Source organism: Lichenostomus cassidix, chromosome 1Aa (assembly GCF_008360975.1).
Source record: "Lichenostomus cassidix isolate B80296 chromosome 1Aa, HeHo_3.0, whole genome shotgun sequence".
NCBI classification, from domain to species: Eukaryota; Metazoa; Chordata; class Aves; order Passeriformes; family Meliphagidae; genus Lichenostomus; species Lichenostomus cassidix.
The window spans coordinates 2,717,382-2,742,813 of NC_139480.1; the positions used below are offsets into that span (position 1 = coordinate 2,717,382).

The 25,432-nt window shown below is 46.9% G+C and overlaps 1 protein-coding gene across 2 annotated transcripts in view; it reads left to right on the forward strand.

Annotated features, from left to right (window-relative positions):
* Positions 1 to 25,011, forward strand: part of PLXNA4 (plexin A4) — a 415,027-nt gene extending 390,016 nt beyond the window's left edge. For both annotated transcript variants that reach the window (XM_085082004.1, XM_085082012.1), the window contains exons 26-32: positions 811 to 914; positions 3,327 to 3,426; positions 5,242 to 5,432; positions 8,046 to 8,215; positions 11,379 to 11,591; positions 21,781 to 21,931; positions 23,024 to 25,011. In XM_085082004.1, coding sequence (XP_084938130.1) covers positions 811 to 914; positions 3,327 to 3,426; positions 5,242 to 5,432; positions 8,046 to 8,215; positions 11,379 to 11,591; positions 21,781 to 21,931; positions 23,024 to 23,119 — 1,025 coding nt within the window. In that variant the 3' untranslated portion in view covers positions 23,120 to 25,011. The remainder of the gene's footprint in view (positions 1 to 810; positions 915 to 3,326; positions 3,427 to 5,241; positions 5,433 to 8,045; positions 8,216 to 11,378; positions 11,592 to 21,780; positions 21,932 to 23,023) is intronic.
* The last annotated feature ends 421 nt before the right edge of the window (positions 25,012 to 25,432 follow it).

The window sequence follows — 25,432 nt, forward strand, 5'->3', positions numbered from 1 at the left end:
GTTCATTTTAATTAACTCCTGCAAATGAATGGACTTTTTTTTTGCTTTGGCTCTGGCTGGGCTGTGTTTGGTTGTGACTGAAATGTGACAACCAAGAGGAGAGCTCTGAATGGTCCAGGTTGCCTGTGATGAAGGCACAGCTTTCCCTGACAGAGAATTTCTCTCCTTTTGGCCATGGTTGTGTTTTCCTTGCTTTAGGCAAGTCTGTGAGTCCTCTGTGGGGTAACCTGTGACAATCCTCCTCAACATTCCATGTTTTTCCAAGTCTTTTCCAACCTTAAAGATTCTGTAGAGAATCCTTCAAGATTTTAGCCAAAAAATTGGTACCCGTGGAAGTACAGGGTTGCTCCAATTCTGCAGGAGTTCATCATTCCAGGGTAGAGGCTGGAGAAGTGGCCAGAAACAAATCACCATATCTAACGAACATTGGCCAATTAGAAGAGCAGTTGGTTAGGTAATTTTTGCCCTTTTGGAGTTGCTCCAGGGCTTCTTTGCCCCGTTTCTTGTTGTGTCTTCTCAGATTCTGCTTGGAAAACAAACTGTTCTTCTTGTAGATCCTCTTGAAAATAAGACTAAATGATATTTCAGGGAAGCGTTAGAGTTTAGCTTATTATTCTAAAATCTAAGAGAAAGGCTAGAAAAAATGCTAAGAGCTATATAACTACATAACAGTAATCCACAGAGCTACGGAGATATGAAAAATATATAAACCCCAAAATCTTTAGCCCCACACAGGTGCCCACGTGGATTCTGGGCACAGAGATTTCCAGGGCTCTGTCCCTGAGTCATTTGTCACCATTCTCCTCGCAGAGTGGCGTCAGGCGAGCGGAGCAAGAATGATCCTGCAGGATGAGGACATCACCACCAAGATAGAGAACGACTGGAAGAGACTCAACACGCTGGCACACTACCAGGTGACTGTGGCAGAGGGTGGGGAGGAGCTGGATCTTCTTTCTGATAAAATAAAAAGGAAATTGTTATCGTCTTGCCCGGGGAGGTGGTGGAATCAGCACTCCTCAGGAAACTTGTGGATGTGGCACTTGGGGACATGGGTTAGTGGTGGCCTTGGCTGTGCTGGGTGAACAGTTTGGCTTGATGATCTTGAAGGATCTTGAAGGTCTTTTCCAACTGTAATAAATCTGTGATTTTTATCATTCTAAGATGCAAAGATTGGGTGATAACTGGGCAGAACCCCCATGTTGAGCATATCCACTGTCCTTGTCCCAATCATCCTGCCCAATTATCCAATATTAATATTATAATATTGATGTGTTATATATCAATACTAGAGATTAAGCCAAGAATAGAAAAAAAATTTGTCTCCCAAAGGACATCCCAGGTGAGTGAAGGTGGTGAAGAGGAGATGAGGACAGCAAGAATTAACATCTCTCATGTAGACAAACAAATCCAAGGCCTTCTGTGCCTCTTTTTCTAGTGCATCCATGGCCTTTTAATGCAAACAGAGTTCAGAAGGATGGAAGAGAGAAAAATGGAAAGAGGGAGGCTTAGTGACTGGAAAATGGAGGTGGAAAACCAGCATGGCTGGAGACCAGGGTGCAGTGGAGTTGTCATTGCAAGGAACTCTTGTTTTCAGTCCCTCTCCTGGTCCAGGTGACCTGCTCTGCTTCCCTTCATCTCTGCATGACCTGGAAATCCATAAGAGAGGGCTAAAGATGTCTGAAAATATCTTACACAAGTAGTAGATTTAATGAAAATAATGGAGTTTTGGTCAAAAACTTCTCTCTTGAAAAAAAAAAAATCAACAAAAAAAAGATCTCATTAAGTTTAATGTGATGTTGACAATTTTGTCATTTCCTCCATCACACCTCAGCAATCTCTGTTTCACAACAACATTATTTTCTCTTTTCACTTAAAAACTGAGCTGAGGAGACAGCAAGCAATAATATGAAAAGGAAACAAAACTTTTTGCTTCAGATTGATTGAAGCATTGCTGGCTGATCTTGATTTTTTTTTTCCAGGCAGAGCAAGGACATTTCCTACTTTATTTCATCAACAAACCAGGCATAATTTTCTTTCCTCTCTGTGCTTTTTCCATCGTTTTTTTTTGCTTCAGGCAACAAGCTCCCAGCTGTATGATGAGCTGGGCCAGATCCTCAGGATACATCATTTTCCTGACTGTTCTGAAGGCTAACACAGAGCATGCTGGGACAGACACTGAGATTCTTTTTGCCTCAGTTTCCCCATCTGTGGTGTGGGGCTAAAACTACAAAGAGCCAATAATTGCCTTCCGTGATAGCTGAGGGGCTATTTAATTAGCCTCCGCAGTGCTTTGAAGATGAAAAACTCCATGCAAGTGCTAATTATTATTATTATTATTACACAGACAAGAGTTAGATGTCGTTAGCAGGGTTTTTTTTTTTCCACCCATCTTCTTTTTGTGATGTCTTATTTATCACAGATGTTCTGATATGGCTCTTTTGAGCCGCTGGCTTGTTAGCATTTCTGAGATGGGACCCACATGATTTGTCTTCTTGTAGAAATGGGAAGTCTGGCTCTTCTAAAAAAGCCCTGTGGGCCCTCAAAACGCTGTCCCATGACATCCTGGGGAACAGCCACTCCAAACCTGCTGCTTTTCCCCATCTGAGACCCTCAGACACCACGAAGGGGAAAGTTGTAGAAATCACTTCAGTCTGGCAGTGCATTTGTCACGTGGAAGGGTGAGAGGTGGACAGGATCAAAGTGGAAAATGCAGACAGGAATTTTTGACCTGGCACCCAGATATCACCTGCAATCCAGGAGGAAGGAACTTTCACATCAGTTTTATCATCCTAATGGGACAGCTGAGCCTGTTTGAAGTAGCTCAGACGATTTTATTATTCTCATGCTCCTGTTCTGCCTAAGAGCTTCCCTGGGATGAACCTATTGTCAGATTTACTGAGGTTGATGCAAAAACCATCCCTGGAAGTGCTTAAAAGGCCTCTGGATGTGGCCCCTGGAGACATGGTTTAGTGGTGAATGTGGTGGTGCTGAGTTAATGGTTGAACTCCATGATCTTAAAGGCCTTTTCCAACCCAAATGACTCTCTGACTCACATTGTCGTCACTGGGCTTTGAATCAGGGCCTGAATGGAGCAGAACCTGTTTGTCACCACTTGTCCCTTTGTCCAAGTGCAGGATTCTGGCTGTGCAACAACAGATTTTGTCCCTTTTTATTACTAGACCAGCTCTCCAAAGAAAGAAATGGAACCTTTGAGGCCAGACTGCTGCCCTGCCTTCAGAGACAGTGATTTGCAGCTCCTGCTGCCCTGGGCTTGGTCTTCAGCCAGTTTTCAGGAGTTTATTGACCAAGTCCCTTTATTTCTGCAGGTCCCAGATGGATCTGTGGTAGCTTTAGTCTCCAAGCAAGTCACTGCCTACAACGCAGTCAACAACTCCACAGTGTCCAGGACGTCAGCCAGCAAGTATGGTAAGGGTTTGTGTGCTGGGATGGACTGGGAGAGCACTGGGAAGAGATCCCAGATGTGCTGGGATGGACTGGGAGAGCACTGGGAAGGGATCCCAAATGTGCTGGGATGGACTGGGAGAGCACTGGGAAGAGATCCCAAATGTCACAGTGGTCACAGGACTCTGAGCACCAGCAGGGAGACTGAAGGGCAGATGAACAGTTGATGAAATGAGGTAGGAGGGGAGGATTTTGCCACCTAAAACTTTGGCGTCTGGTTCAAGGTTGAGCCAAGTGGTTGGATTGCTCTTGGGAAGTTCTCCTCCCTCATTAATGAAAGGAGGAGTCTGTATGATTGGCTTCCTCCCTCTTAGATCACCAAATGTCACTCTCAGAGTTTGAGATCTTTCTCAGTGGATCTCAAAGCAGTGGGTTGTTGTTCCCACTGTAACCATGAGACAGCGGAGAGGGACACAGCTGTGAAAGGGAAACCAGGTGGGAACTCCTCTGGAGAGCCCAACAGGGACCTCCTGAGTCTCACCCATCCCTCCCACACCTTCCTCCCCTGCATTAAAATTTCATCCAGGCTGTGTGTCACTGAGGTGATGTTGGACAGCAGAGCAAAACATCCCTAATACACAACCAGAGTGCTGCAAACCCCCCCTGCAACCTGAATGCTGCTGTCATATCACTTTATTCATATTTTTAATTTATGAAAGCATCTCCAATCCTTCTCACTCCCTTTGTCTTAAGGGAAAGTGCAGTTACTCAATGTCCAGAGGTGCCCCCTTCCACTTTCTCCAAGGACATAAATGATCCATGAGGCCTTATTAATATTCATCCTCTTTGCCAGTTGTTGCAATTACTGAAAGACACGGTGACCTTTGGAAAGGAAGACTTGAGGGGGGTTAATTTCTGTTGGATTTCTTTAATTCTTTTGCCATTTGATTTTTCAGGAGGAGGGGATGGGGAAGGAGGCAGGGGGAGGAGAAGATGTGGTGGGTCAAAAGTGATTGTTAATTGCAATTAAGAAAACAGCATCCAGAGAGAAAAAGGATATTCCATCTGATAATTAATATGTAGAGATTGGTAATGCATTAATGAGGCTGATTCAGATCTTGCTACAGAAAGGTGCAACACTTCTGATAATTATGGTTGGAAAAGGCAACATTGCTGGAAGGTCAGGGAGAGGGGAATGCCTTGTGTCATCACTCAGAGGCAAAGAAAGGTAACATTTGGAGGCTGAAAGCATTCTTGGAGAGGAAATTTGTGGGGGTCCTCCTGGTGTTCTGGCTTATTTCTGTCAAAACAAGATTTTGGAGCAGGGAGTGAGGAGGATGGCTGAGCAGGAATTGTTTGTTTGCTTCGATGCCAAGGGAGGGAGGGGAGGCAGCTACTTCTAAATCTGGGGATGGGGAGCTAGATGAGAAATCACATTAGAGACATCAGTATTTTTATGTCAAAGAGCATGGCAGAGGATGGATAAAAATATGGGGAAAACCAGTCACATAAGGAACTGGTTACCATAAGGAACTGGTGCTATCCCCTGAACCAGTCCTGGGAAGTGTCTGACACTGACAGTGCCACTTGCCAGGGAACATGATAAGAGCTAAAGAGTATGGACAACCAAAAACCAATATTTGAACCTCATTTAATTTAACAACATAGACACTGACATCACACCTACCTTGGTGACACCGTTTGCCTTTGCTGAGCCAATCACTCACACAAAACTTTGAAAAACGCATTTGGGTGGCACGTCACCAGCACATTTCCTGAAAACCCCAAACCCAAGACCTCCTGAGACACGTGGAGAGCCCTGGATGTCTGTCTCTGCAGAAAACATGATCCGCTACACGGGCAGCCCCGACAGCCTCCGCTCGCGCACGCCCATGATCACCCCCGACCTGGAGAGCGGCGTCAAGATGTGGCACCTGGTGAAGAACCACGAGCATGGTGACCAGAAAGAGGGTGACCGGGGCAGCAAGATGGTGTCTGAGATCTACCTGACCAGGTTATTGGCCACCAAGGTACGTGGTGGGGTGGGGAAGAGGGTGGTTCGGGGCTGCGGTGGGATTTCTTGCTGGCGGTAAATGAGAGGCTGCTCAAAGGATGCCAAAGGTGGGTAAAGAGAGAAGAGGAGAAGGAAAAACAGAGCAAGAGGAAAGCGCCAAGCATGGGGGGAATGAGCTTGAGCTTTGAAAGCAGTCAGAAAAGGGACACTGGGAAAGCAATGGGGAGGAACAATCCATGAGGTTGGTGGAGAAAGTCAGCGCAGGGGGAGATCCTGGGGTTGTAGATTGTGCTGGTTTTTGGTTTGTGCGAATGTTGAGTAAATGAAGAGCCAGGGCAGGTGTTCAGAGCAGGTTCCAAGGATATGTTGGGCCTCACAGTCTGAAATGGGCTCCTATGCCACAAAATCCTGAGCTTTGTGGTACAAATCCTTCTCCACCTTTCCCCTGGGCCAGTAAAGGCTCTTGTGGTGATGATTTGGAGGAGGTTACATTGACTGGGAGGTAGGAAAGGGATGGCCATCTCTAAGGAAGGAGTTAGATGCCCATCCCCACTGAGACATGAAAACTCCAAAGAGAAAATACAGATTAAATCAGGTGGGGGCAGAGCAGGGACATCCTGACCTGACTCTCCAGACACATCCAGAGTTCTGACTGTTACCACTTTTTGTCAGATTGTTAATAGGCACAAACACAATTCGATGTGTTCATGCAAATGCAGGCAGATTTTGCCCATCAGACACATTTCCATCACTTGTTTAAGTCCTACCTTCCAGATTCGCCTGCACATTTATTCCTCAGCTCATGTTGCCTCTGATGTCTGCCTCTCCCTGCAGCCTCATTCAGGCTGTCTGAGGTGCAGAGGGATTTGGAGGTAAAGTGGCTTTGTGTTTAGCCCCTGCTCCATGCCCCATTCCCTGGCATCAGGATGCTTTTATGGATCACACAATGTGCAAAGGAAATGTTGCTCCCCAGGGCTCAGGGCACAGCTGGTGTAGACCAGCAAGCATTGGACTGGTGCTGATTTATGTTGTCTGGGGATATGGCCCCTACCTCACCACTGAACTGCTTTTGCTTTGTGTTCTGGGTCACAAACCCAACACTTGGGTTGGTTTTTTTGTTGGTTTGTTGGTTTTTTTTTTTTATTTTATTGTGGAGATGACAGGAAAGCAGCTGCAAAACCTGCACAGCAACAGAGAGAGTAGAAAGGTTGGGGTTTTATTGTTTTCCTTCTTGGGCTGAGCAATTTTCTTTTCTCACTGTGACCATTTGAGGGAGGGAAAGATAGAGAGCAGTTGCTGGTAATACAATCCCCAGGAATACTTCGTTAAATTGACAGTGATTTTTATTCTGTTAAATCCCTGACCTCTGATACCTAAGAGCCTCTTGCCTAAAAGCCTCAGAGGTTTTTCTTTGCGTTGTTGAGGGCAAACATATAGAGAATAAATTCCCTCCAGAAACTGAACCTGAGGGCAGCTCTTCCATGTCAGACCAAGAGGATTTCCCCTCCGGAGCCCTTTCTGAGTCAGACCTGTGCTGCAGGGCTGTGTTCACCTGCAGGGGTGAACACAAGCAAAAGGTGCCTCTGTTTGTTTCCCAAAGAATAAATCAAGTGGTGAATCAGCCAGAGACACAGCTTTATAATTAAATGTTTGTTAGCTCCAGGTAAACTTGAGCCACTCTGGTGGAACCTGGGGCTTTGTTTCTAGAAAGGAGACATTTCCTCCCTAGATCTTCAGAGAAATGGGGGAGTTTTGTCTTTCAGAAAGGGAAACTTTTCATATCAGGGAATGTTTGTTGGAGATTCAGTTGATTTTTGGTTATTTTAACAGCTGTATGGTTTGTTCACTCATAAATGCCTGTGAAGCTCTGGTGACAGAGAAAATGTGGTCTGCCTGGTTGCACCCCAAACCCAGCCTGGAACTCCTCAGCTGCCCCCTTCTCCAAGCCTGGTGACCCTCAGATATTCCAGCTCAAAGTCAACTGTCCCCACAAGGGTGGTTCTCCAAGTCCAGGATTTGGGATTCTCCTCCCAGAGGAGCATGAGGAGAGCTCTGCAGTGGACATTCCAGCAGAGCAATGCACAACACATCCATGGATTCTTGTAGGATTTGCCTCAGTCCCAGGCCAGCGGGAATAAAAAATGAGGAGGCCTCTTGGGAATGAAGTTTGTGATATTTATGATTCTGGTCACACATTTAAAGCAGCTGCCCCTCTCTAGGTTCTCTTGTCCTATTTGTCTCCACGACACCTTTTGCTGTGCTCTACAGCAAGCTAACTCCTCTTCCCAGCTTAAAAAACACCCCTGGGTAAAAGCCAGCCTAGAAAATGACTGTGTTTTGTCTCATGGATGCACTAAGGCCTTGAGGATGGGATGCAGAGAGAAGATTCTGTGCAAAAATGAGGAGTAGTGATCCCTGTCACAATGCACATTCCTCCTTAAAGATACCTGTGCTGAAATTCCCAGCTTATGTGACATTTAACCAAAATCAGATTGCTCCCACTTTTTGATCACCCCTTCAAATTCTGATCCACACATATGCCCTGTTTTCAGTGAAATACCAAAAATCAATGTCCTCTCCCCACCGGTTACCTCACGTTCTTTCTTTCCTTCCTTCCTTCTCCCACCAGGGCACCCTCCAGAAATTCGTGGATGACCTGTTTGAGACCATCTTCAGCACTGCTCACCGTGGCAGTGCCCTCCCCCTGGCCATCAAGTACATGTTTGATTTCCTGGATGAGCAGGCAGACAAGCACAACATCCACGACCCCCACGTGCGACACACCTGGAAGAGCAACTGGTGAGTTGCTGGGCTGGAAGGAGAGCAGAGGGATGTGTATTTTGGGCTCTGGCTGCTGGGGAAGCTGAGGATCTTGGTGTGGGGCTCAGAGGATGAGGCTCAGTCTTTCCAAGCTGATGGGGAAGTCAGAAGATCCCAAAATAAAGGATTTTTTCAGGGACAGAGCACTTTGGCTAAACAGGTCCCAGTTTCCCCTGTATTGCATGGGAGTAGCAGGATTTTTGAGGGATCTGATGAGGAAAAATGAAGGTTTTAATTGCTGAAGTGCCCAGGATCACATAGGAATATCTAGGGAGGCATGGGAGACGATTCAACACCACTGGGTGTTTGAATTCCCAGGATAGCTAGAGTGGGATTGTTTGCCCCCACAGAGGTACCTGATGCCAGCTGAGATATTTTAAGGTGTCCCAGACATCCTCAGAGGATGTTCAGCACCCACAGGAGACTTGTACCCTCCTGAGTGGTAGCTGCAAGCCAGGAGAGCATCTCCAATGGTATGAGGTGTTTAAAGAGTCTGGAGCTGGGTGTGAGTCTCCTTTGGAGTGACAGAGTGTGACATCAGTGTGACTCCAGCTGCCAAGCAGCAGCCTCTCTTCATACCTGCAGTGGGACAGTGGGAAAATCCAGGATCAGTGGAGAAAAAGCTCCTCTCTGCTGAGTCTCCCCCCTGGAAAAAGCTCCCTGGGGAATGTCTCCCTCCCCTTCTCCTGTGCAAACACAGGGACTATGAAAGGAACAGCAGAGGAGAGCCATGGGGCTCCCAGCTCATGCATTTTTTCCTTTTCCCAGCCATGCTGATGGCAGATCGTCACAGCGCCGGTGACATAAAAAAAGAAACCCCATGCACCAAAGAGGCTTTCAACTAATGAAACATTAGCATATTATTAACATTATCTGCGGCGCTAATCTAAGGCTGATTGCAGCCGCTCAGCCTAAATGAGCAGGAGGTTTATTTAAGGGGGGAGGGGGGAAGGCAGGGTGTGTGTGGATGTGGGAAAAGGGGCAGTGTGAAGAAATCTGTTCAATCAGATCAAATTAACTCCAAGTCACATCACGGGGCTTCGTTATTCCCAGCCAGGGACATCGTCCCCTGTCCCCTCCCCACAGCCAGGCACACAAACACACTCTGCTCTCCTCACCGTGGCTGTGTGTCTCATCCAAACACCTGCACAAGGACTTCTGCAAGCTTCACTCATCCACCTCATCCCCCAAGTGATGATTCTCCATTCCCAGCCTAAAATCCCACAACTCCATCATGTCTCATTGCCATATTTTGCACAGGCTGTCCAGATAAGCTGTGGCTGTCCCATCCCTGGACTGTTCAAGTCCAGGTTGGACAGGGCTTGGAGCAACCTGGGATAGTGGAAGGTGTCCATACACCAAAGGTGTTGGAACTGGATGATCTTCAGGGTCTCTTCCCACCCAAACCACTCTATAATTCTATGATTTCCAGCATCTCCTGAATGTGGCTGACAGGATTTCTTCCTTACATTTCTTCTGTGATTTTGCTGGCTCAGGAGAGCACAAAGAAAGAGAAACACATGCTCTGTCAGGAAGGTTGTTACCCAAAATCTATCACAGCTGCAGATGAATTTTTTACAGTGTTATGAACACAATGAGCACATGGGAGGAACTGGGGAGCTTATCCTGAATATCAGGAGAATTTGCTAAGCTGAAAGGTGCAGAGGGTGAAGGTAGACTTAACAACCTGCCTGAGAGAGAGACAAGAGCTGGGCTCTGTGCTCAGTGACACATCCCAGCTCCTGGGCCATGATCACTGGAATGCATTTGCCCTGACAAAAAGGCTTGAGGCAAAGGCTGGAGGTATCTCACACAAGGTACCTCAGGGCATCTCATACAAATGAGCTGCTCTGTGGAGAAAAAGGGGGAAAAGGGCTTTGGATTGCAACTGGAATAACATTTCCTTGGTTAGGGCAGATATATTTTCATATCAAAGGCTGTGATACTTTTTTTTCCCAGTTCCATTTTTTTTCCTTGAGGCAACAGGGCTTTCCCTGTCATGTACAAACTGCTTCCTGCCCGGGGTATTGGGATCATGTGCAGGCTTGGAGCAATGGAGACTGACAGGACATGGTGTCCAAACACCCAGGGTGTGCCATGAGCATTCCCAGTGTCCACCTGGGAGCTTTACCTACTTCTCTTCCCATGGGATTGCTGTGAGGGCTCAAAGCCAATCCCTCAACGACGAATTTTAGAAACACGAAATAGTTTGGGTGGGAAGGGGCCTTAAACTCATCCAGTTCCACCCTCTGCCAGGGCAGGGACACCTTCCACTATCCCAGGTTGCTCCAAGCCCTGTCCAACCTGGCCTTGGACACTTCCAGGGACAGCCACAGCTTCTCTGGACAACCTGTGCCAGGGCCTTATTACCCTTACCTTAATTTTTGTGGGTTCAATGCCTGTTCTCATCTGATGGATGAACCAGCAAGCTCGACTTTTCATTGCAGCTTAACACAGAGAAATTCAGAGTCTTTGTCATCACCTAAATTATACTCCCATTAATTTATGTGCACCTTCAACGAGGTTGTGTTGACTTTAAGACTCACAAAGTCTGCCTCGTAAAGAGTAACAGGGACAAAAGGTGACCTCACTTGATTTTGTTGGGGAGGAATTCATTGCACACCAAAGTTTATCCCAGAATCTTCATACCCACAGTGTGATCTTTGATTTTCACCCACCATTTGCTGCTGTGATGTCTGATTCACCCCAGTCGAGCTCAGAGATGCTTCAGAGACAAAGTCAGAGCAGTGGGTATTTGCTTTATTCGGTGCACCAGATGTGTGGGAATTGTTTCCACCAAACACACACACCAGTACCTCCAAAACACAGTGTTATAGGTAAAATTCATGAATATTCATTACATTCCCCAGGATAGGAGTGGTTCTACAAATTACTCCTCATAAGTCATTAATATTACTAGCGATTTCTTGTGCTCAATGGCAAAAGGATTCCTTTTGCCCCCTTTTATCTTGATAAGATTAAGGGAGTCCACAAGACCAGAACTGACGGGTGCCTGGATGGTTGAAGGATGGTTAAAGTCCAAATAGATTTGGATTTTCTATTTGACTACTCCTTTCTCATGTCCCACAGCAAACCTGTGAGCTGTGCACTGACTGTGTCCTCTCTCCCACCCCTCCTGCAGCCTCCCCTTGCGGTTCTGGGTGAACATGATCAAGAACCCGCAGTTTGTGTTTGACATCCACAAAAACAGCATCACAGACGCCTGTCTGTCTGTGGTGGCTCAGACCTTCATGGACTCCTGCTCCACCTCAGAGCACCGGCTGGGCAAAGATTCCCCTTCCAACAAGCTGCTCTACGCCAAGGACATCCCCAGCTACAAGAACTGGGTGGAAAGGTGAGTTTTAGCCGTGGGGTGGCATAAAGTGACACAAGGAGGTGTGGGTGGAGGTAGGAGGCAGCATCACTGATGCTTTTGGAAACTGCCCTTGGGGCCTCTGTGGCTTTTGCAAAGTGGAAATCTCCATGTTAACCTTTTATTCCCTTGTGCCTTCAAGGAGAGGTGGAAATTTAATTAATGGTGGGAAGTGAAGGTGTTTGCCATCATTGCTTGCCTTTGGGAGAAGCTGTTGAGAAGCAGCAGAGGAAGGAAGGAGAGGAGAGGAGAGGAGAGGAGAGGAGAGGAGAGGAGAGGAGAGGAGAGGAGAGGAGAGGAGAGGAGAGGAGAGGAGAGGAGAAGAGAGGAGAGGAGAGGAGATGATGTGTTTGAGCCCTGGGAAGCACAGGGGTTTCTCAGTCTTTCCACACTGAGAAAAGGTCAGTGGTTTGCTGCTCTCAGCAATGACAGCCCCACACTGCCTAAGTCACAAGGGATCTACAATTAAATCCCAGTACCTTCTCTTGGAAGCTCTTCTGTGCTTTAAATGAGATTCCAGATGACTGACAGGCTGCTGACTGAAGCTCTGCAGGTATTTTCTGTCAGCTCAGAATTCTTTCCAAGCGTTTTGTCCACACCTCCAAGACCTGTGGCTATACTTCAATCTACTGCACCACAGGTCAGTGCCTGGCAAAGCTGCTCCACAGGGAATACAACCAAAACAACCATTCCAGCAGCATGTTGGGGCTTCAGTTGCTGTAGGATTCCCCCAGGAGAAGCAAACAGCACATCCTGCACTTCATCCAGCAGGAGCTGTGCTTTGTTTTCCGATATGCTGCACTTGCCTGGCGCTATTGACAGGTTTGGGAGCTGCACAGATGGGGAACTGTTGCTGCTCTGTAAATACAAAGGCGGGTTTATCCTGCGGATCATTCCTGGGCACTGCATCCAGTTTTCAGCAATGATTTCTCTGGATGGCTTCCCAGGCATGGCCCAAAATTGATACCATGTCCTGCAGGTTGTACAAGGCCTCTGCTGCTGCAGACACCTCACACTGCTCTATCAATCCCTGTACTGCCTTTGCTGAGGATGATTTTCTCTCATTTCGTGAAAGGAGTGTGGCTGATCAAAGAGCTCCGTCCCCTACTCGGCACGAAGCAACATTTTTTCCAACAATTCTCCCATTGGTCTGTGATTTGTCTGGACAATTATTTTTAGATGTGGTTAAACACTTCAGCAAATGTCGTTTCTAGGCAACCTGCAAGGCTCTTACCAGCTACCTTGCTTAATTATGACCTACTTTTGGTACCGTGTCCAAGTTTCTTAGTATGTATTGAGGCTGATTGCTGGATTGACCTGGATAATGGGAAGGAAGTGCTTGAGGTTCATTTAGAAATCAAGTTTCTTCCAACAGTGACCCAAAGATGTCATTCTCTGGTGATGCTTTAGCAGCACTCTGTGTGGGTGGGTGGTTTCTGTGGACAAATAATTTGTTTTACATCTCAGCCTGGTTGATTTTGTCCTGGGAGATGCTACATTTGAGTGAAAAACTGAGGTACTCTAGTGAAGAATGGAATATTTCCTAATGCAACACCTTTTTTTTTTAATCTCTGGATAAACAAAAGGCTGCAGATTCCATTTTGGGTTTTTTGCAGTATTGATTTCACTTTACAACTTTTTGGAGTTAAATCCTGGTGCCCAGTGATCTTCAGCAATAGGTGCTGCATTTCCTTGGAAGTTTTCCCAAACAACTGGGTTTGCAAACGAGGTACATAACACCTCCTGCTGCTTGTAAACAGCCCTGGATTCCTGTCCCCAGCATGTGCTGGGTTGTTATCTCCACTGATGTCTGACAACTTGAACTGAAGCCCAAGGGGAAGCTGCAGGTTTTGGAATATGGTTAGAGCTTCTTCCCTGCTTCTGTTTTTATGTGTCAGTTCCACTGACTCAAGGCAGTGGCACCTGGATGCTGTGGGAGATGAAAGAAAAAAACCTATCAGGGATGAATAAAATATAATTTGAGTTCTACCCCGAGCTAATGAATTCCTTCTCTCCGTTCTGCAATTGTGCTTTGAGGGAGTTATTCCAAATCCAAAGGCTTCCAGGACTGGCTGGAGCAGTTTCAGTAGTCAGCATCAGCTGGAGATGGCATCCTTCAAGACCACTGGACTTCTTCAAAGAGTGAATCAGGAGATAAAAAAGTCGGGGAGTTTAAGAAGTGGTTGAGTAAATCAGAAGAACCTGAAATCAAACGAACTTCTTTGACGAAGAGGAAACTCTGAGAGGGTAATTAGGCAGTGGTGGATTGTTCCCAACTTGAGGCACTCTGGATTAACACATGCCTGGCTTTTGATAGGTCTGGAAAAGGAGCTGAGCTGGGTTTTACTCCAATCCATCCCTTGGAAACCTTTGGTTTCTTGGTGTGTGTGGCTTTTAGGACTCAAAAAACACAGAGCAGGGAATGACCTTGGCATGAGGAGCAGGCAGGGAGGGAAGGACTTCCCTCCAATCCTTCAGACATTTGTTTTCCACCTGGGAATGTGCATTGGGAAGGAAATAGTTCCATCTTCTGGCCTGACCAGTGGTCTACCTCCAGAGAGGGGTCAATTGGAAATTTGATTCCAAAAGATTCCAACAGCAAGACTGTCAGGAATATTCACTGGTTTTATTTATTTGTTTGGCTCATATTTTCGAGCAGTATTTTCTCATGTTTTCAGTTACTTGTGTGTGATGAGTCAAGTGGTGCCTTCAGAATTAGGATGCATGACAGTGACTAATGAAAAAATGTTAAAATTTACCAATTTACCAATTTTTGCAATTTCCTGTCGACTTAATGGAAAACTAGATAAGAAATGGAGATCTTCCTTGACGTTTTGAGAGGCTGGTTGTTTTAGTGCCCATTTCTATAATTACTCAAGATAATGGATTTGCTGACAACAGCAACAAAAAGTTATTTTGCATCACTTAAATTTAGTTGAAGATGTTCTCTGCTCATTGCAGGGGGGCCAGACTAGATGACCTTTAAATGTCCCTTCCAACCCAAACTATTCTGTGATTTTATGATAGTCCTTTTATGACATTATTGGGAGCAGATGTGGACTCTGCCTGCTGAAACAATCCAGCTGAGAAATTCTGTCTTTTGGGGAAAATCAGGTTCACTGTTCAAATAATACCCCCAGAGCTGGAAACACGTGGTTAAAAAGTGTCCTGGTGCAGCCACGTCTTGGATTTCCTGCTGCAGAACTCGAGGCCTGATGAGGCAGAAGAATTAACCCAGGAAATTGGGACGAGCTATTTGGCTTTTGTTGAAGCCACGAAGAGTCAGGCTGTAGTTCTAAAACAAAGTGGAGGCTTTTCAATTATGATTATATGAGTCTATTGAGGGAAAAAAAAAAAAAGGAAAGAAGGAAAGAATGGGAACGGTAGAGCAGAATCTCATCTGACTTCAGTTGGTAAAACTCCATAGGCTCTGCTGAATTTACATTAGAGCAGCTTCAGATCTGCATCTTTTCAAGTTTACTTCAAATGTCCCCTTTGAGCCTGGAAATCTGGAGAACTTGGGAGCATTTGATGCAATCCCTAAGCAATACAAAGGGGAGCCTGTTCTAATTGGGACTGTCTCATTAGCATTCAACGCCACACTGAAAAGATGACAAAGGGCTGTGGCTGACCTTTCATTTCTCTCCATGCTGCCAAGCTTATGATAACACTTGTTTGAACTTCATTAACACCATTTAATTGCCTGCATCACAATCAATATGATGTTTCCCTGCCGAAGCCTGGCACAGAGGCAGGGATGTGGGAGACTGAAAAGGGGCAGAGCACAAAAAGCAGAAGCCAAAGAGTTTTTCCATTTCACACTGGTGCCCAAAATACCTGCAGGGCTGCAAGGAGAGGATCTGGTGGGATTTTTTTTTCTCATCCCTGCAGGGACTCAGTCTCCTTTTGGCTGCTTATTGTGCGTTGAAAATAGCCCTGTGAGGAAAACTTAAAGCCAAAGGAGACATCACAAGTGTTCTTAACTTAAGAGTCATCCAATGAAGACCATTCAAAATAGGCTTGCCAGGTTCAGGATTAAAAGGAATCTGATACGTGGGATATGGAGTTATAACATCTGCATTTTATTGGGTTAACCTGGGTGCAAACACAGCTGGTGCTACCCAAATCCTCGGCCTGTGATCTCACCTACTTTCCTTTCCATACACGGTCAGAAAGTTATAGGATGAGGGGGAACAAATTTAAACTAAAAGGAAGAGATTTAGGTGAGAAGCCGGGAAGACATTCTTTATTCAGAGGGTGGGGAGGGGATGGGATGGAATTCCCAGAGAAGCTGTGGCTGTCCCTGGATCCCTGGAAGTGTCCAAGGCCAGGCTGGACAGGTCTTGGAGCAGCCTGGGATAATGGAAGGTGTCCCTGCCCATGACATGGGGTGGAACAGGATGAGTTTAAGCTCCTTTCCAACCCAAACCATTCTGATTTGATGATTCATGAAGGAACTATAATTTACATCCCATTAGCCTTTAGATATGGAGGTTAAGCCTGTTAGGAAGAGCTTAGAGAGTGTTTGGAGTGCACAAAACAGACAGTCTGTACCCATTTGGGATTTCACCTACCCAGGGTGTCAGCTTGGGCTTCCAGGGCTCTGAAGTCACTCAGAAATCTCTGCCTGTGCAGTGCTTGTGGTGTGTATCGACCACTTCACAGCTAACTTTAGAAAGAAAGACAAACTGGACCAGTTTAATACAATAAAAAGCTGCACGTCCCCTAACATTGCAAGTTACTCAGGTTTTAAGGAGAAACTCTGGGGGCTTTAAAAAAGAGCGGCACATGGCAGGTGCAAATCCTGGCTCTACTTTAAAAAATGAGTTTTCTGTGTCCTCTCTGTCTCTGCCAGAAAAAAGGCTCAAGAAGTAGCATACCAAGGGTCAAGGCAGAGGGTGTTGTCAGTAGAGATAATAAAAAACAGTGCTGGAAGGAGCCTCGGGAGGTCAACCCGACCATCTCCTGCCTCAGGGCAGGATCAGCTCTGTCTAAAGCCTTCCTGACAGATGCTTGTCTATCCTTTTCTTAAAGGCCTCCAACAACAGAGCCTCTGCTGTCCTCAGGCAATCCATTCCCGTGCTTCCCTGTCCTTCCCATCAGAGTGTTTTCCCTGCTGGGCAGCCAAAAGCTCCCTGGCTGTAATTAAAGCTCAGGCATCCCCAGGGCAGGGGTTACAGCTCATTCCCTGCCTTTCTGGGGCAGCTTTTGGTGTAACTGAGGACTGCTCACTTGTCTTTCTTCACTTTTCATCTCCAAAAAAATCTCAATGTTTTCTCATCACGGTAATGAGCTGTTCCTACACAGAGCAGCTTTCAGCAGGCAGGATGAAAATGTGTCCAAATGTGGAGGGTACAGCCCCACACATCCTCTGCACTGAGGTGATGCTGGGTGATTTCCTCCCCCACAGAAAGTACCTGTGCCCCAATTCACTCCTCAGCCATTGAATCAGTGCTGTCCATCAATCCTCCAGTTTATTCTGAGAGGAGAAGCAGCAGGGAAAAGCCATGAGCAGGTAAAATGAAAGCATTGGCCTTTTTAGCGCTTGCACACACAGACAGAATATTTCCCTCAGACAGTTTGGGTTGGAAAGGACCTTAAAGGTCATCCCATTCCATCCCCTGCCATGGGCAGGGACACCTTCCACTATCCCAGGTTGCTCCAAGGTCCATCCAACCTGTCCTTTAACAACTCCAGGGATGAGACATCCACAATTTCCCTGGGCAATCTATTCCAGTGCCTCACCAGCACCTCAGATGCTTCCCAGGAAACCCAAACTGCCATTCTGTGGCAGTGCAAGAACCAACAGCATGTCCTTGCCCTGCTTCACTGCATCCCATCAGCGAGCTGGTCATTCCCAAGCTTTCCATCAGCCCTTCCCTGCTGGAACAATCCCCCCATATCCCTTTCACGCACCTCTCCCTCCTTCAGTGGTGTGGATACAGCCGGCTATTGCATAACCCTAATTATGTTATTGCTGTAATTGCGTCTGCCGTCTGCAGCACATGGATTCGTTACAAGCTTTTCATATGCTAAAATGATTATTAATGAGTGCAGTCCCATCCCAGCGACAAACAACAGCCATGACAAAAAGATCTTTTGGAAGGCAATTAGCTCCATGCTAAGCTGCCTAAACCATGGGCTGTGCTGGGAAATTTCAGGCTGGGGAGGAAGCACTGGCAACGTGGCTTTTCTGTTCTCTTTTGATGAGTTAATGAGTTACTGAGTGGCAGCAGGCACAGTCATTCTGGTGAAACAGCTCCACTAAGGAGGGCACCGAGGGAAAGAACATTTATCCGTGGATAAACAGAGGGCAAAATGTATTCCCAGGTCACTGTGATGTATTCCCAGGTCGCTGTTGTGTTGGTTTCCTTGGGAAAACAAAACGAAATGAAACAAAACAAAACGAAATGAAACAAAACAAATCAAAATGAAACAAAACAAAACCAAGGCAACCCAGGGAAAGATGAGGTTGTGAAAAGAACAAGAGTAATTATTTTTTCAGGATGAGAGGGACCATTATATCCTGGTACATCCCAAATCCTTCACCATCCATCAATGGCAATGAGTGGTCTCCTGTCCATTTCAGGGCAGGCTGGGGTGAATTGCTGTGCTCGTGGTGCCTGTGAGGACACATCCCATGGCTCAGTCATCCTCACATCCTCCATCTGAGCTGAAGTGCTGCAATGATGGGTTTACCCCAACTTCTTATAATTTTAATTGCTTATGAAGTCTAATGAACCAATTTCCCATCACATCGGAGGACGAAGAGCCTCGAGGTAAGAATGGAGGCTGCTGCTGTGATTCAGGAGAAACTCAGACACATAAGGCTGGATCTTTTGGTGTTCATCTAAGGACCTTCTGGAAACAGCTGGGGAAGGATCCACTGGAGATAAATACAGAAGTAGCATCAAATCTGCTCAACACTCTCACTCTTGACCCTTTGGAGGCAGATTAAGCTAAATTTTCTGCTTTACACTGCTACCTTAGTGTCTCATTCAGAGGCAATCTGGCTCAGTCTTGTGCTCCCAACCTCCTGCTGGCTGTAGCAGTGAGAGTCAAAGACCTGTCCCTGTCCCAGGTGAGATCTGGTGACCCTGCACAGGTGACAGAGCACCTTGCTGCCCCTGGCACTGCCTGCCAGCCCAGCTCTGGTGTGGGAGCTGCCAGCTGCAGGAGTGATGGGAGCAGCACTCAGGCAGCCTTGCAAATTCCAGCAGTGGAAATGTAAGGGCCTCTGGGGTTTGGTGACAGCATCTCAGTGGTTTTTGCATTAGGGGTATGCAAATGGCAGAGAGGCCCTAAGTGCCTCTGAGGATCTGAGCTGCAATCGAAGGTAAATAGAGACTCAGCAGGGATGTTGTCATCTCCCTGCTAGGATGCTTTAATACACACATTCATCATTTCTTTAGAGAGCACAGTGATGGCTTCATTAGAAACTCTTCTGCATAAATAAGTCACTGGGCCATGGCAGAATTTGGATGGAGGGATATTATGTCTTCTCGCTCATCTAGGTTGGGCTATTGGTACATGGTTTTTTCCCTTATTTTTCTCTTTTTTTACCACAAAACACACTCCTGCAATACCTTGGTTTAATGGCTGCTCAGATGTGTGGTGCCAGGGAATTGAGCCTGGAGGAGGCCAGGATATTTTGGTGACCCCAGAACACTGAGATCACAGCCTGGGGTTTGTCATGGCCAGAGAAACCTCTGAGCCCCGAAACTCTGACTCTTGAAACTCAGATCTGTGCATCCCATCCTTGGCTCCAGGGAGCATTTCATGCTGCTTTTCCTTGTTTGGATGAGTCATGGGAGTGTTGTGCTGCTGGGAAATGATCTCTGCAGGGCTGGAAGGGGATGGAGAGCTTCAAACCCTTGTGAGTCACAGACTCAAGCGTTTGTTGCTACCAGGTGGAAAGGAAAGAGGACAAACTCGGAGCAGGAGTTGACAAGTGTGTCTATGTCCCATTTTTTGGGAGCACCCAGTCCCTACACCCACTATCCTACCACCACTTGGTGACAGCTGAACCAGAGGGGAAGAGGAGCATTTTAACTGCTTGTCAGAGCCAGACTGGCACCTCTGATTTCCTCCACCAACCCCATTTATTTTTGCTGTGATGAATCCCCTTCTCGTTTCACCCATCGGGAGGGTGCCTATCCAACATTTATGAAGAGCTGGGCTCTTCTCATGCACCATAAATCAAAGCATTTCACTGCTTTGCAACCTGTTTTCCCCACAAATCTCTGAACTGTCCTGGTTGCACACGGATTTAAGGGTTTTTTTCTGGTGCCAAGGCACACTTTGCTTTTTGACCCTAAGATTCCTTTCTTTCTGACCTTAACATTCCTTGTTTTCTCAGCAATGTCATGAATGCCACCAGCTCCTGACACTTTCTCTTGTTCATGTAGCACAGATCTGATTTCCTCCAGCAGGTGATGCCTAGACCTGTTTAAGTTTTTCCGAAATATTTATTCATCCTGCTCAGAATTTTCTTCTGGAGGTAGTTCTGCAGGACAGGTCCTCGTGGGATTTCTAGATGCTCACTTTTCTCACAGTGGTCCAGGTCCACCTGGGGACAGAGGGTTAGGCAGAGTGTGAAGACAAACAAACCCACACCACTCTTCACTGGTGCACTGGGAATGAGAAATGTTTACACCATGGGACTGAGTTAGACTTAGGATTTTTGACTTGTCCTAAACCCAAAAGACAAAATGCCAGGACTCCAGGGAGAGTGATGTTTTTGTGCCTGCTGGAAGTTGCAGTAAAATTAATGAGGTTTGCTTGAGTTTTTCTGGTGAAACAGAGTTCAGCTCTGGAAAAAGCCAGGCAAGAAGGACCTCTGCCTCATATGCCTCCCTCTCCCAAGGATTACATCAACATCCCAGCCTCAAATCCAGGATATCAACAGAGACTGACCCATTGCAGGAAACCAGGGTGGGAGCGAAGGGCACAGAACCAGCCTGAGCACAAATGGAGCCTCCTGATGTGGAAGGATTTTCCCTGTGCTCTTGCACTGCTCTGTCTTCCACAGGAGCCTCCAGCAGCTGCTCATCCCGCTCTGTCACAGGGAGGGTTTTCCCACTCATCCACCTCAAGCATCCTCATCACACAGCACTTCAATGTCCAATTTCTCTGCAGTGGCAAACAGCCTCCATCTCAGCAGGTGTCTCCACGCTGTTTACAGGACACCTGTCAGCTCTTTTGGCTCCCCGTCCCCTCTGCCTCCTAATTATAAAATTGTGGATTGCTGCAGCTATGGGCTTTTTTTTTTCCCTTCTTCTTCTTCTTTTTTTTTTTTTTCTCTCCTCGTGCACAAAATGTCAAATTGCAGAAATTAAAAATGTAAATGATGGCGTCTAATTAACCAGTTGACAGCAGAGCACAGCTGCGAATGACAGTGACTGATTACCTTCTGCAAACCTTGTCCTCCAAGACCTGCCTTACCCAGGGGACGAAGGACATCAAAAATAGCAACTTCCTTAAAGAGACATCACTCTGCAGCTGAAGCCTGCTGGGCAATAGTTCTGGGGGATCCATGGATAAACCCCTAGTCCTCCTGAGCTCCAGGGGAATGGTGTTGACTCCTAGGAAAAGCAGATTTTTCCCAGTCAGGCTGGAGTTGAAGGCTGTTGCCACAAATATCAGGCCAGATTAAAATATGGGGCAAAAAGGAGACGCTGAGCAGGAGAGTTGTTGGGATAGAATGGATTGAGTGGGGAAGGTGGATGATGTTAGCAATGGGGGCAGATGTGCTGGTGACAATGGTGCGAGCAAGAATACAAATATTTGGGGTTTTTCTGTGCAAGGAAGTGAAATCCTGAGCTCTTAGCAGGCAGCAAGATCTCTCTGGGAATAGAGGCAGAAGGCCTGACAAAGGCATCCAGCTTCAAGCCAGCTCCTGCTTTTCTGATGGCACAGGGAAAGTTTACAGGATGCCCTTTGGGGCTTCAGTCTCAGATTAGGGTGAACAAAACACACATCTGGTGCTCAGGATTAGTGCTTCAGGCATTTCCACCTCTCTTGCTGTAAAAAAGAAGAGCATGAGCAGGTATTTCACTGATGCGCCAGAAGAGCCCAACACTGCGTTTTTTTTCTCCTTATTGTTTGTGAATTCCATCTCTTGAGCTCCTGCTCTCTCCCCTCAAGAAACCCCCGTGTTTCTGCCCCTCAGGTACTACTCAGACATCGCCAAGATGCCAGCCATCAGTGATCAGGACATGAACGCTTACCTGGCCGAGCAATCCCGCATGCACATGAACGAGTTCAACACCATGAGCGCGCTCTCCGAGATCTACTCCTACGTGGGCAAGTACAGCGAGGAGGTGAGAGCCTGGGGGCAGCTCTGGGGGCCCTGGGGCAACCCACACATTGCCAGGGTGTGTCATCCTGTCTGCATCCTGGCTGGAGGGGAAATAGGTCTAAGGAATGAATTAGGGTCTGGAAAGGGAAGGTCTGGGATTTTGGGTCTCCCTAGTACTCCTTTATCTGGATCCCTGTTATTTTTGTCTCCCACTGTCAGGAAAATTAATCCACAAACGCCAGAGGTTTATGTCCAAAAAGGAGACAGGGCACTCCTGTAACTTTATTAATGAATAAAGGGAGAGGTCATGGGTATTTTCCATAGGTTCTCTCTTTCCCCATTGGCTGAGATAATCGAGAGGTACAGACTTCCCAGAACACCTAATTAGTATACATCCCCCCCTAATACAGACACCCCAATATATTTTCTTCTTGTTGCATCTCTGTTCTTGTAGTTCATTAACACCGTTTTGGTTAAGTCAAATCAGGGAAATTCCTATGGAAATCCTACCCATTGTTTCTTCTGTCTCTCATTATCAATGTTATCTTACCAGCAGACTCTTACCAGTCATTTGTTTGTAAAAACACCCCCTTATTCCTTTCACCCACTGTTGTTCAGTCAGGTTCAGCTGCTTTGCAGTAGTTGATGGCCAGATGTGAAATCACTGCAGAGGAGCCCTACATGAGCTCTACATCCAATGTGGCTAAAAGTTGTTCAAGGACTGTGCCCAGTGTTATTCCAGATACTCTAAAACACCCAACAATGATCCAACACAGAATTTAAGGTGTCCAGCATGGTTCTATGTATTGCAGGCCATGTGAGATCCCTTAGGGCATCTCAAGTGGCATGGCCAGGTGATGGATAAAGCTGATAAATAACTGATCTCCAAGATAAGATTCAATTTGATTGGTTGCAATCCAGAGGTCTACATTGAGTCAGATCAATCCCAAACTGCCTGCCTGGTTCCCTCCTGGCTGACTGACCTGTTTCGCATTATCCAAGATTGGGACCTACCTTAGAGAAACCTAACCCTCCTCTGTTGCTGTAAGATGCTGGACTCAGTCATTTTAGGAAAAAAAAAATCCCTATAACTTCTTCCTCTCTCCTTTTCCAGATTCTCGGAGCCCTTGATCAAGACGACCAGGCTGGGAAACAGAAACTTGCCTACAAACTTGAACAAGTCATAACCCTCATGAGCATAGACAGCTGAGAACTGTCCTGCCAGGGACACCCTGGGAGGGATAAACCAAGTCGTGCCTCACTCAAGATCATCATCTTTACCAAGTGCAAGTTTTGATGGGCTGTAAGCAGAGTCACCCGAAAAATGCTCCTCTCTTTCTCTCTCTCTCTTTCTCTCTCTCTCTCTCTCTCTCTCCCTCTCTCTTTCTCTCTTTCCCTTCTCTTTCCAAATCTACGGACAAAGCGACAGAGCCCCAGGGGTTAAAAGAAAAGACTGCAGAGGAATCTTGACTCTGGGGCTGTGAAGACATTCGGGTGGAGCTCTCCTTTTCACAGCTTGCCCTCTGCCTTTTGCCCTAGAGAAAAACTATTGAACACATTCACAAAAACCCCACCAACCCTCCCCCAACATCACATCCTCACTCTGCAGAGGTGAAATTGGGAGGTAACTTCTGTCATGCTGCTTTAACTGCCCTCCAAGGGCTGTAGCCTCTGGAGTGGACATGGAAATGAACTCAGTATTACTCAAGTGTCCCCAAGGGGAAGGGGAAGGCAGCCTGCCTGCAGGGCTCCTGGAGGGCAGAGCCAATCCAGCTCCTCTCCTGAAGAGCCATTGCAACTCTGTCTCTTGATAGCGACCCACTGGGAGAGGAACCCCAAGCCTCCCTGAAAAATGCCACAGCCCCGTCCAGAGCTGGACCTCTGTGGCTTATCCTGCCTGGGCAAACAGCTGCTCTCCTTGGGCAGGGAAAGGGTCAAGAGGGGACGAGGAGACCGACACTCCCCTGCCCATGTGTTTCATATGGTTCTTCTTATTTTTCCAAGAGCCGCGTGTTCCCCTCCTTCGTTCCTGTCGTGTCCTGTTGGTCGTAGCACTGCAGAAAAATGCTCTCTCTGCTCGGTGGCATCCCGTCAGTGGTGGTGGTGGTGGTTCTGCTCCTTCTGGCAATGGACAGCACAGCATCCCCCTTGTTCCCACCTCGGCTTGGAAAGCAGGAGCCACAGGCCTCATTTAGTTCCAGGCAAGGAGCTCAGCCTTGAAAGAAGAACCAGAGGGACCTTTTTTTAAAAAAAAAGTTCTTTGTTCTTTCCATTTTGTTTCCTCAACTGGAACACAGCTGTTGTTTTGCCACAATGGAATATCAGGGGGATTCTGAAGGGCTTGCTGTGAAGTGAGGTGATGCATGAGGCTGATGGTAAAGCCTTCCTTCCAAGCCACTCCTAAGAGGAAATATCACCACATTTTGGAAGGAAACCTTGGAGGAAATCCAAATGAAACACTGCAAAAAAATTCTTCTGCCTAGATCTCCCCAGCTGAACTGCCTGTCTCCTGGAGGTCTCTGAACTGCTGTGAGCCCATCTGCCTTTTGGTGCCAACTCCTGGCCTTTCTTTCCCCTTCTCCATTTCTGGAGCCAACAGGCCTTGCTGAAGGCACAGCTGCTGCCTGGGAAGGATTTTATCTCTCTTTGCACTTCTTATCCCTTCAGAGATCACTGTCACCGTGGGACGATTGTGAGGGATCACCCTGTCCCTGTCCCATCCTCTGCTCAGCTTCTCCAGGACAACATCTCAACTTGTTTCATGGCTAACCAAAGGGGAGTGAGCTCCTGCATCTCTTCTGCCTTCAGCTGTTCCATTCACATGGCTGCCAGCCTGGATAACGCCATGCTTAGAGACCCTCGGGGTGGGGAGAACCTTCCTTGTACACCATGGAGGCAAGAGCTGGGTCATTCATCTCCTCAGCAATGAGCAGAGCTCCCTGGCAGATGGAGGAGTGGCTGGAGAATCAACCCACACCCACCTCACCCCATCCTCAGAGCCACAGCCTGGATCTGCTTTGCACCTGGAGGGAGGAAGGGGTGAAGGCAGGGTGTGTAAATTGTGTGTGTAAATTGATTCCAGAGCGAGCTCATTTGGGTTTATTCCTGTCTCTTGCTATCAAACCAGAACCTCTCAGGAGTGACAGATCCTGAGTGTGTGTGAGGGGGGATTGTGAAGCAGGATTCAGTCAGCAGGAGGGTTTCCTTCAGCCAAGCAGATACACACGTAGGCAAATCCAAAACCACTCAAAGAACAGCAGTCCCAAACTGGGCGTGTCTGTGGGGAGAAAATCACCAGATTCTCGTTGAAACAACAAACTTAGGGACACGTCTTGGTTTGAAACCCCCAGACATTTCTCTGTTGATTACAGTTCTGATTATTTTGTGCGTGTGCGTGTGTATCTGTGTGCGCGTGTGCGTTCCTCCCTTCTTTTTTTTTTGGTTCTGCTTGCTTTCTGTTGGATTGCTGAGCTGATGGACTCATCATGCACCTTATGGACATCTCAGCAGTTTTAAGAGGCCT